At 62.1% G+C, this 11,073-nt stretch overlaps 1 protein-coding gene across 1 annotated transcript; it reads left to right on the forward strand.

Annotated features, from left to right (window-relative positions):
* Positions 1 to 216: 216 nt before the first annotated feature.
* On the forward strand, positions 217 to 10,271 carry ASB1 (ankyrin repeat and SOCS box containing 1). Its single transcript, XM_037161409.2, has 5 exons — positions 217 to 361; positions 2,168 to 2,309; positions 3,488 to 3,790; positions 7,016 to 7,401; positions 8,383 to 10,271. The coding sequence occupies exons 1-5, from the start codon at positions 313 to 315 to the stop codon at positions 8,508 to 8,510; spliced, it is 1,008 nt and encodes a 335-aa protein (XP_037017304.1). The 5' UTR covers positions 217 to 312; the 3' UTR covers positions 8,511 to 10,271.
* The last annotated feature ends 802 nt before the right edge of the window (positions 10,272 to 11,073 follow it).

Below are 11,073 nucleotides of genomic sequence, written 5' to 3' on the forward strand. Positions count from 1 at the left end.
GCCCCCGGCGAGCTTGTTTTCCCTGCCGCCCCCGCTGCCACGGTGCTCAGGCCCCGCACCCCGGACCGACAGCGCGCCCCGGTTTCCGGGCTCGCTCACGCTCCCCTCAGGAAGCGAGGCGAGACGTGGCCCCGGAGCCCTGCGCGGCGCTGCGGACGCCCGAGCGGGAAGGGCGCGCTCCCGGAAGTCGCTCCTCCGGCGCGACCCACCAGCCGCGGCGCCGGAAGTGGTCGCTGTCGCGCTGGTTCCGGTCTGCGGGGCGCTTTCGGACCTGGGAGGCGGGCCGCGGACCGGCCGGAGGTGGGATCGCGCATGGCGGAGGGTGGCGGTCCCGACGGTCGGGCCGGACCGGGCCCCGCAGGTAACGTGCGCGCCGCCGCCCGGGCGCGGGGGCGAGGCCCAGGCCGCTGCGTCCTCGTCCGGGGGTCTGTCTGGCCGGTCGCTGTGGTCACCGCGCTCCTCGGGCTCGCGCGAAGCCCTCGTGCCAGTTTCGGTTTCTAGGGAACCTGTGTTTTAACTGTCAGCCCGTTAGGACCCGACTGTAAACATAGGACCCGACTGTAAACATAGGACACGGGCCGCTCTAGGCTCTGCCGGCGCCGGTCAGGAAAGCCCCAGAACCGGACCCCCGGGCACGCAGGGGCCTCGTATCCACCTGCCCCCGCAGACGACGGTAGCGCAGTCAGTGACACAGCAGGCCTGGCCCCGGCTCCGCCGGCAGAGGCGGCGGCTCTGGCACTTTGTTTAGGCGCTGGAAGGGCTCACGACCACCACCCAAAGTAGCCATGAGACGTAGGGTCTCCCTTGGAAATGTCCCTGCTCTGCACGAGTGGCTATGCAGGGATCGACCATCATTCCCTGGGGTTCGGGATCGGCTCCCTTTGAACCTGCGGTGGGATCCCCTCGCCTCGCGTCTGGATCTGCCTGTGTACCAACCGCTTCTCTGTGCCCTGGGCCTTCCATGCTCCTGGGTATCTTTGGAGAGATACTCCTCCAAAGAGATTATTCGTCTTGATTAATAAACCAAGAAGCTTATTACTCTTAAGTGCACCTTGGTTTGAGGTATGATGCTGACTTGGAGACCCTGGCAAGTAACACTTAGGAACCCTCCTTCCCTTGCTCCAGCAAGTGGTCACCAAGGACCTGGGATTGGCTGGAGCTGGGACATCCCAGTGAACAAGCCAAAGTCTCTTGCGTCCTGGGGTTTGGCTGGTACTGGCTTTGACACCAGGGACAGCCAGGACCTTGGGGGCCAGGACATGATCTCATGTGAGTGAGAGGTGGAAAGAGAGGTGTCGGATGGACAAAGAGGACGGCAGCTGCCTCTCAGTCAGGAGTCCCATGGAAGTCAGGTTGGAGCCGCCCCACTCCACGCAGGCGCTGTCTTGTTACCCAGTGGGTTGCAGGCCTGGGAGTGACCTCAGACATCCCCACCTGACGCTGGCAGGCCCGTGGGGTGACAGCTGTCACTGGAGGAGCTGAGCAGCAAAACACGGACTGCAGTGGCCGTCGGCCTGCAGCCGGCGAAGAGGGGCCGCCCCGGGCGGTGGGGTAGCGAGAGGCCCAGGCAGGCCCAGCAGACACCATGGCGCCCGCTCACCTGTCTGTCTTCACCCTCCACACTCTCAGTCTCACCCCCTCCTCAAACTTGTTCATGTCGTGGGGTGAAACTATGGCGTGGCTGGAGTGGGGGCCTGGGTGGCGGCCCCACGGGGTCCTCGATGGCAGCCTGCGCAGTGGCCTGTGGCCTTCAGTGTTCGCTTCTGCCAGGTCTGACTAGAATGTGAGAAGCGACTTCTGCACTGGGGACGGTGCCTGGGAGGGGCGAGCTTTACCCCCAGACCTGGTCGGAGGCAGCCTGGGGTTGGCGTCTTTCCCGCTCACGGAGCCCTTGTTTGGTTGGGATCGTCTGTGTTAAGTAGGTTTGGCTCATGGTCCCCCATCCCACCAACGTCTCTGTGAAAAGTACTGTTTGTGTCAGGTTCGGGGTCAGGAATGTGCTACTTTCATTAAGGGAAACTTCCTGTATCTGCCTGTGCTCTGGAAGTTTCTAGAGCATGGGAACGAGTTCTTCTTGGGTGGGGGGCGTGGCTGCAGGTGGCGCCCCCTTCTGGTTGGTGTAGGCGGGACTCCCCGGAGCTGACAGGAGCCCCTTTCTCCAGCGCAGGTCCCAATCTGAAGGAGTGGCTGAGGGAGCAGTTCTGCGACCACCCGCTGGAGCGCTGTGAGGACACCAGGCTCCATGACGCCGCCTACGTGGGGGACCTGCAGACCCTCCGGAGCCTGCTGCAGGAGGAGGGCTACCGCAGGTGGGCCTGGCCGTCCCGGTTCCACCTGAGGCTGAGGCTCACGCCCCAGCGGGGGGTGCGCTGCCTGGCCTGTGGTGGAGACTTTCCCGTCTTAGAGGGTGGGGAGCGGAGGAGCCGAAGGAGAACACGGCCAGACTCGTGGTGCACAGCCCGGTGTGCGGGCAGGACTGAGTTCAAGTTCACCACTGTCACTGGACCTTTATGTTTTCTGCTGGCTTCTGGCCCCTCTGGGTTGGCTTCCTTGACAGTACTGAGGTGGCAGCATCACCCTCTGCGTTAGCGGGTGGCCTCGCCCCTTTCAAGGACTCTTGTGGCTCTGTATCCGAGGCTGTGTGCCTGAATTCGGCTTCCTTGGCCTGGGGTCCCAACCCCATATGTGACACCATATGTGACATCATTCCTGGTGTACTCTTGTCTGGCTTCTTAGGTCCCCAGTCATCTGTCTCCGATGGACGCTGTCTGTCATGCTGGCATGTGTGCGTGCGCGCGCTGCAGGCTCCGATTCTTGCTCATCCTGTTGCCGCCTGCCTGCCCAGTCCTCCAGTCCTTCCTGGGTGGCTTCAGCCCTTCCTTCCCTGTAGCAGAGTCTGCTGTCCCTTCTCCCCGCCTGGGTGTGAGACCCGCCCCCAGGGCTGCCTCCTGCTTTTCCTGTCTTCCTGCTTCTTCTCCCGGTTCCAGTGCTATGTCTCATTCTACCTCTGTGGGTGGCTCCCAGAGGGATTTCTTTTCTTCCCTCTTTTTTTCTTTCTCAGATTTTGCTTATTTTTAGACTGAGGGGAAGGGAAGGGGGGAGAGAGAGAAACATCAGTGTGTGGCTGCCTCTTGCACACCCCCTACTGGGGACCTGGCCCAAAACCCAGGCTTGTGCCCTGACTGGGAATCCAACCGGCAACCTTTCGGTTGGCAGGCTGGTTCTCAATCCACTGAGCCACGCCAGCCAGGGCGGGGTTTCTTTTTTGTAGAATGGGCCCTTGATTGCCGTCCTGCCACGTGCCCGGGCCCAGCATGGTGAGGATGCACGGGCAGAACACTCTCCAGAGCATGGTCACAGCCCTGGATGGCTGGCTGATGGGCCGGCCCTGCCCTCCGCCTCCCAGTCCCTGTCCCAGGGCAGGCGGGGCCTTTTGCTGGTCTCCCGGCACCGCCCTCAGTGCCGGCTGCCCTGTGCTCTCTCCCAGCCGCATCAATGAGAAGTCCGTCTGGTGCTGTGGCTGGCTGCCCTGCACCCCGCTGCGCATCGCAGCCACTGCCGGCCACGGGAACTGCGTGGACTTCCTGATCCGGAAGGGGGCCGAGGTGGACCTGGTGGATGTGAAGGGACAGACGGCCCTGTACGTGGCCGTGGTGAACGGGCACCTGGAGAGCACCCAGATCCTCCTGGAGGCCGGTGCCGACCCCAATGGCAGCCGGCACCACCGCAGCACCCCGGTCTACCACGCCTCTCGGGTGGGCAGGGCCGACATCCTGCAGGCCCTCATCAGGTCAGTACCACAGCCAGCCCCCGTGGTCCTGGGGGCCTTCCTCGGGGGCGGGGCACGTGGCGTGTCAGCCGGGGCCTGGCTCCTTGTAGTCTGTGTTGCTTTTTCTCTTTCAAATCAGACTTGTCAGAGGGTTTGTTTATTTTATTAGTCATTTAAAAGAGGTACTACTTAGGTTTTTCAGTTCTTTTGTTATTTTTACTAATTGCTACTTTTTTCTGTTTTAAAAATACTGTATCTTCATAACTTTTGAGTTGAGTGGTTATTCTTTGTTTTCTGTAACAATGTAAACATTTGAGGGTATTAATTTATCTTTGTTTATAGCCTTGGCCGTACCCACTAAGGATTTTCCTCATTTTTAAACAGGTGAAGTTGAAGCTGATTTCTTGTCCATTCTTGTCATTACGGAGGAGAAAGTTGCATCTAATTGTATTGTGTCGTGTTTGGGTAGTGTAACTAACCATCTGGTTTCCGTTGCCGTGGACGCACGTCCTGGCCGCGGGGGTTCTGCTGCGGGGGTTCCGTCTGTGGGGCGCAGTGCGGCGGCCTCGGGCAGGCCGCTCCTCCCCGAGGTTTCTAACCGGGGGCCGGCCCGGACCTCAGAGACTCCGAGCGTCTGGTCTCAGCTGCGAGGGTGGTTCCCTGGTATTTCTGGTAGATTCTGTGTTCTGTACTTGGGTGCTGATTTAGCTCATAAGAGTTCTTATTGGTCTTGATCAACACAAAAGGTTTTGTTGAGTGAGAAGCCTCCTCGCTTCCTGGAGGCTCCGGTCAGTGTCACAGCTGCGGCCCCGCTCTTCCCGGTTGAAGTCGCTCCCTGGTGCCCACCTTTGTCATTTGACTGTCTGGGATGCTTTTAAAAAAAAAAAGAATTCTGCTGCAGCTGCTGGTGGGTCTCTCTTTGTTTCTTAACTGCTCCCTTTGCGTCTGTGTTCCACGGCCTTCCTCGGGGTTCCAGTGGTTTGTGGTCTTCCTCTGATTGGACTTCTGGCGACCTTTCCAGTTCCTGTTGTCCACCCAGTGGCTCCTTGCTGCCCAGGGTGCCCGTCCCACTCCCTGGCCCCGGAGGCGGCCCCCCCACGGAGGGGGTCAGAGTGCAGTGCAGGGAGCGGGTTCTCCGTGTCCAGGGACCAGGCAAGGGTTCCGTGCTGACGGGCTGCAGTGGGGTGGACGGTTCGAGGGCAGGGACCTGGCGTCCCCTCGCCCAGCACAGAACGTGGGTTTGAAACTAGGTTCTGGGACCGGACTTGTTCCATCAGAGGCTCTGTGTCTGCCTAGCTGTGAGGTTGGCTTCTGGAAAGGTGAGTGGGGGGTGTGGTCGTCCTGTTAGGGGGAGAGGGGTGGGGGCTTCGGGCCAGGCAGCCTCAGTCCCATGCGTCTGCCCCGTGGAGGACGCGAGCCCTCACTAACTCGGAATGTTGTGGGTGGGTCTCTCTGCGCGATTCCACCTCGGTCCCAGAAACCACCTGGGGCTTCTGGGGCGTCACGGTCCGCTTGTGGAGCACAGCTGCTGTGGGAGGGGTCAGGTCTGACTTTGAGAGGGGCGCACGGCGTCCTTCTGGAGGACAGTTGTCCGGACCTCGGTCCCCTCCTGGCTGCAGGGGCACAGTGAGGCTCTGCACACTGCTCTGTCAGGGAGTGCGGTGTCCTCCGAAGGGGCAGCTGACTGGCGGGGAAGGGGGCGCAGCATGAGCACCCCTGCCTCCCGCTCGCCCCCTCCCGCAGGGCCCTCCGTCACCCTGTGCTGTGCCCCACTCTGTCAGCCCTCCCCTCTCGTTGTTCTTATAACCACTGCATCTGCAAGCGAACCCCCGACTTATTTCTTACAGACTCCCTTGATAGGTGCTGCTCAGGTTTTTTAAAAAAAAGGTGGGGGGCAGTATTTCTGTGTGTGCAAATGTTATGTTGATTTACTGAGTTTTCCCCAGGGTTCTTTGCCAGTGATATTAAAAGCGGGGGAGGTTTTGGAAAATCTTCAGGATTAAAATGAACTGGATTGCATCCAGCATGTTTTTATGAGTGGATGCAGGGCTGTCGTGTTGCCCAAAATCACAGACACTTCGGGAGACAGACCCCTAGGAATGAGGGAAAAATACTAGTGCTTGCAGTCCACTCTCCTTTCCGTGATTGGTTGACTGTAGGGAGTGGAACACGTTCCCGCTGGTTTGGGGTGTGTTCCCGAAGTCTCCCTCCTCCCTCCCAGGAAGCCTCGGAGGGTGATGTTGGCGTTTGAGTGTCAGACGGTGCCTGCCATGGTGTCAGTGAGGGGGCTGGTGGTCCCGTGAGTGCACAGGCCTGGGGGCAGCCTCTCCCCCCCTCTCCCCACGCTGCTCTGAGTGGCAGTGCCGGCTCCCCGGGACACGGGGAACTGTGGACGCTCAATCCACTGAGCTACACCAGCCAGGGCTGATGTTGTGTTCCTGCAATATACCTCTTGCTGCTTGTCAGTTGTATTTTCATTGATTTAGGGTTTTCCAGACGTGGTCACAGCCTCTGAAAGCGGGAAGTTTTACCTCTTTCTTTGCCTTCTCTATCAGTTAATTGTCTAATTGCACCAACAGTTACTTTATTTAAGATGCCTTTAAAGTAGCGAGTCAGCAGGTGGGGTGTGTTTTGGGCCTGGCTTAGCAGGGTAGCCCAGTGGCTCCTGTTGGGCAAGATGCCGACTTCTGCGTTGAGGATGTATTTTTTTCGTGTCTAGGAGACGCCTGTCACCTACTCCTTTTCTGAGTATTTTTGAACGAGCGTGAGTACTGGGTTCCGTCACACACCTGCATTCTCGTCTGTGGAGACGGTCACGGCTCGTTCCTTAGACCCCTGCATGTGACAGGAGATACTCGTAGAGTCTCTGATGTCGGGGCAGCCACTCCGCTCTTGCAGCGGCCCCGTGGGGCCGGGGCTTGGCACGTCCTGAGTGATGGGGTTGTCCTGCTGACGTTTTGCTGGGGGCTAAGTTGATGCGCAGAAGTGACATTAGTTAGTTGGTTTCTTTATGGTGTGTGTGGCCTTTTTCAGGTTTTGGGATTGCTGGTTTGGTGATGGATCTGGATGCTGTCCTTTTAGGATTCTCAGTGGCTGTGGGGTGTCGAGCCCGGAAGGGTTTGGAAGAGCCCCTCACCGCCTCTGCACGTGGGCCGCGGGTCCTGAACCGCTGCTGCCTGCTGGCCGGGTGAGCTGTCGCGCTCCGTGAGCCACCTCGAGGTCTGACTGTCCCTGTGTTCCCTGCAGGTATGGGGCGGACGTGGACATCAACCACCACGTGATCCCTGACCTCCGGCCCCCCTTCTCCCGGCGCCTCACCTCCCTGGTGGTCTGCCCCCTGTACATCAGCGCGGCCTACCACAACCTGCAGTGCTTCCGGCTGCTGCTGCAGGCGGGGGCGAACCCCGACTTCAACTGCAACGGGCCCGTCAACACCCAGGGCTTCTCCAGGGGCGCGCCCGGCTGCGTCCTGGACGCCGTCCTGCGGCACGGCTGCGAGGCGGCCTTCGTGGGCCTGCTCGTAGACTTCGGCGCCAACCTGAGCCTGGTCCGGTGGGAGTCCCTGGGCCCCGAGGCCCGAGGCCGGAGGAAGGTGGACCCGGAGGCCCTGCAGCTCTTCAAAGAGGCCAGAAGTAAGGGCCTGAGTCTGCCCCGGGCCTGCGCTCGGTCCGGGTCAGTGCGGTGAACCCCGGTGCGGCCAGTTAAAAACCCTCTGCCCAAGCACCGGGTCAGCATCCACGTTAGGGCCAGGAACCTTCCCGAATGGTGTTCTGGGTTGGTCTTCTCTGTGAAGAAAACCCTTAGGTACCAGCAGTCGATACCAGGAAGTGGACGAAAGCACGTGTCCTCCAGGTTCCGAAAGTCGCAGTCTCTTTGCTCTGCGGCCCCAAATTCTTTCACTCCTGTTTGGGTTTTGAGTGCCTGCCCTAAGCAAGTCGCAGGCCCGTTTTCTAGGGTCCCTCGCTCCTCCCCTCGGCTCGGGACTGGGCGAGAGGCCCCCTCTCCTCTAGAAAGTCCACAGTCTGCTCGTTCACGCGTGGAGAACTCACAGGACAGGCAGCGAGGTTGCAGCTGGTGGGCCGGGTCCTGGTGGAGGCTCGCTCTCCCACGCAGACATCGGGGTCCCCTCTGTCCTGCCCCCGGGGCCTGCCGGCACCTGCCTTTGGAGCGCGTCTGAGGGGACAGACAGCGCACGGCCCCTCCCGCAGAATGTCGTTGGGGTGGCCCTTGGCACATCGCCCTGGAGCGGCCAGCAGCCCAGCAGCCAGTGGCTGCCTCCCCTGAGGCCCTGGTCGGTGGGCTGTGGGAGTGGAGCTGCTGGGCCCACGCCCGCCACAGGAGGCGTTGACGCAGCGCGTCTGGGCCACCCGGAGGGAGACCGGCGGCCTGCCCTCCTCATGGGCCAGCTCTGCTCTGTCTGGGGCAGGACACGGGCGAGGAGACGCTGTCACTGTGAGCCGGCACCTCGGGCGAGGGGGGTTTCTCAGTGGGGCTTTTGAGCCTCGCTCTGAAACCAGGGAGCCGGTAGAGCGCCTCCGTGCCTGTTGGTCGCAGAGTGAGGAGGGGAGTTAACCCCCCGCCTCCGTCTCCCCCCTTCTCCCCCTGGTGTCCAGGTGTCCCCAGGGCCTTGCTGAACCTGTGCCGCGTGGCGGTGAGAAGAGCTCTCGGCAAACACCGCCTGCATCTGATCCCCGCACTGCCGCTGCCGGAACCCATCAAGAAGTTCCTGCTGCACGAGTAGAGGTCAAGGGCAGCGGCCACAGCCCGGGAGGTGGTCTGTGGTGAAGTTGGCCCTCGTTCTGCCCCTCCAGCCCTGCCCTGTGCCTACTTGCTCTCGCTGGGCGCTCGGCGGGGCCGGCAGCCCTGTTCTCTGCGTGTAACCCCCTCAGGAATCTCTGGCCGGGGCTTCGTTCTGCCCGAGTGTCTGTCTTGGGTTTTCGCAGCCGCCTGTGAGTGAGTGGCCTCGGCCCAAGAGCAGGTGCTGGCTGCACCGGGCCCGGGGAGACTCCGGAGCTTCCTGGAGCTTCTGTCTGCACCTTCCCTTCCCACTGTGATTGGTGGTTCTTCCTCCTGACACCGAGTGGAGTGGGGGGGGGGTCTCGGTAAAAAAGCATGGAGTATAGAATGGCATTTCACAGACTTGCCGGTTTTTCCCGTGCGCCAGGGTCGACCTGAGACGTCTGTCACACAGGCACCCTTCCTCGCCAGGCCCTCGCCCCCCCCCCCCCGGGGCGGGTGGTCCTGCTGTCCAGTCCGGGAGGGTGTCCAGCGAGGCCCTGCGTTTGTTCACAGCCGGAAGGTGACGCTCGACGTTCCCCAGGCTGTGCCCCTCCTGGAGCCCGCAGGCCTTGGGTCCGCCGCCGCTTCGCTCTGGGGGGCTCGAAGACACCAGTGACTGGGCCTGGCCGCGCTCGCCCGCCTGGCCTGGGCTGCCCAGAAGTGTTCACTGCCGGACCCGCTGGGGAGGCCTGCAGCCAGCCTCTCACTCAGTCCCTGCACATGACGCAGACGCCACCTGCCCAGCTGTCACTTGCCCCTGTCCAGTGTACCAAACACCTGTGGTTGCCAGTTGCTCATCCTTTTTGGACCCGATGTCTCCGTAGTTGCTCCTGGAACCTGAGAAATGGGTAGCAGTGAAGGCAGGTCTTTCCCTAGCCTGTCTGGGGCGGGGGTGGGGGAGATGGGGGAGAGAGAGCTGAGCTGTTGGCCCCTGACATCTGGGGTTGTGGGTGGGGCTCCCTCACACCTGGGCTAAACAGCCAGGTGTGGGCTGCCCCTCCGGGTGCCGCTGTTGCCAGGAAAACCACGTCTGGTCATGCGAGGCCTCAGGGCCACGGTGTGGATCCCTGTGATTCTGACCTTTGGAAGTGTGGAGAGATGGGTGGATGTCAAATCTGGTTGGTTTTCTGTAGCAAGAGGAGCATGATCTGTAACAATTGCGCTTACGACTGGGCTTGTTTCATCGCTGTGTGTTTTGCCACCCAGACAGGCGGTGTCTGGCCCTGGCCTCCTGGGGCCCGAGGGCAGGATTCCAAGCTGCCGCCTGTGCCACGGGTGGGTTCTGAGCTGGGGAGCGGGCTGCCTTGCATGGGGTCTGAGGGGGGCCTCCTGTGGTTCAGGGGGGACACAGTCGCTGCAGGCCTGGCGCTGCCACCAGATGCGGCCCCAGGTCGGGCTGTGCACTGCTCCTGAGGGACGGGCGCCTTGTTGGCCGAGCTCGGGTCCGGCCCTGCCAATCAGGAGTCTGTGAGAGGGGAGGCCCTGCGGGTGGTGGACGCTGGTGAAGGCTGTTCCGCGTTGGCTGCAGCGGCTTCAGCTGGGCCGGGGCGTGTTCTTGGGGGATGGGACCAAAGCTGGGCTGTGACTGGGCGGGGACAGCGGGAGGCAGGCCTTGCCTGGACGTTGGCAGGGGCCATGGGGAATTTGGAGTGTCAGCAGGTGGATGCGGCCACTGGGTGGGGCTGAGGGGAGCTTTTCCAGTCCTGGCCCCCGGCCCCCCCCCCCCCCCCCCCGTAGGCACAGGCCCTCCTTGGGAGAGCCGGGCGTTGACCGACTCCCGCCAGCATCCACCCGCTGGGCGCTCTCCACTCGGCCCACCTACCAAGGACGGTGCCTCCCAGCCCCACCCCGGCGGAGGGTAGCTCTGCTCTGGGACCTCTGGACAGCAGCCCCCGGGGACACTGCCAGTCCAGGAGCCCCAGGTGGGTGACTCGGCCTCCAGTCTGCTTGGGGCTGGGGCCTCAGCGTGTCCTGTGCAGAGCGCAGGTGGCTCCCTCCGAGCAGTTTTCAGGGTCTCGGCAGCGCTGAGGCTCAGCTCACGTGGGAACTTAATAGCTGCCTGCGGGAGTCTGAGGACAGCGTGGGAGGGGCGCTCACTGGAGCTTCCCTCTCCTCTGCTGCGAGGGCAGGAGCGGGACTCCCCGCAGAGCGCTGTGCACGGGCGCGTGCCTACCCCCGGGTCCCCGAACCCTACGTGGCGAGGGCGTGTGGCTGGCCCTGGAGCCTTCCCCCAGGGGTCCCAGGACCACCTGGAAGGGCCTCTGGTCCCAGGCGTGTCCTGACTGCCTGCACTCCAGGCCACCTGCGGGCAGTTGAACACAGCCTCAGGCTCGGGCCCTCGGCCGCTGTGGACAGATGGGCTGGGTGGGGGGCCGCGCCGCTGAGCACTCAGCTTTGGCTTCCTGGGTGGGGTTTTGACTCCAAACCCCGTTTGTGCTGCTTGTTTGTGCCTTTCCCCTTATTTATTGACATTTTCGTGTATTTATTTGTCTGCGCCCTGCTCTGTTTGGGGCAGGGACCGAGGC

Source organism: Artibeus jamaicensis, unplaced genomic scaffold, assembly GCF_021234435.1.
Source record: "Artibeus jamaicensis isolate MK-2021 breed Jamaican fruit bat unplaced genomic scaffold, CSHL_Jam_final contig_944, whole genome shotgun sequence".
In the NCBI taxonomy this organism is placed as follows: Eukaryota; Metazoa; Chordata; class Mammalia; order Chiroptera; family Phyllostomidae; genus Artibeus; species Artibeus jamaicensis.

Coding starts and splice junctions, on each gene's coding strand:
- ASB1 (XM_037161409.2), top strand. CDS start 313: ATGGCGGAGGGTGGCGGTCCCGACGGTCGGGCCGGACCGGGCCCCGCA. Junction 2,310..3,487: donor CAGGAGGAGGGCTACCGCAG/GTGGGCCTGGCC, acceptor GCTCTCTCCCAG/CCGCATCAATGAGAAGTCCG. Junction 3,791..7,015: donor ATCCTGCAGGCCCTCATCAG/GTCAGTACCACA, acceptor TGTTCCCTGCAG/GTATGGGGCGGACGTGGACA.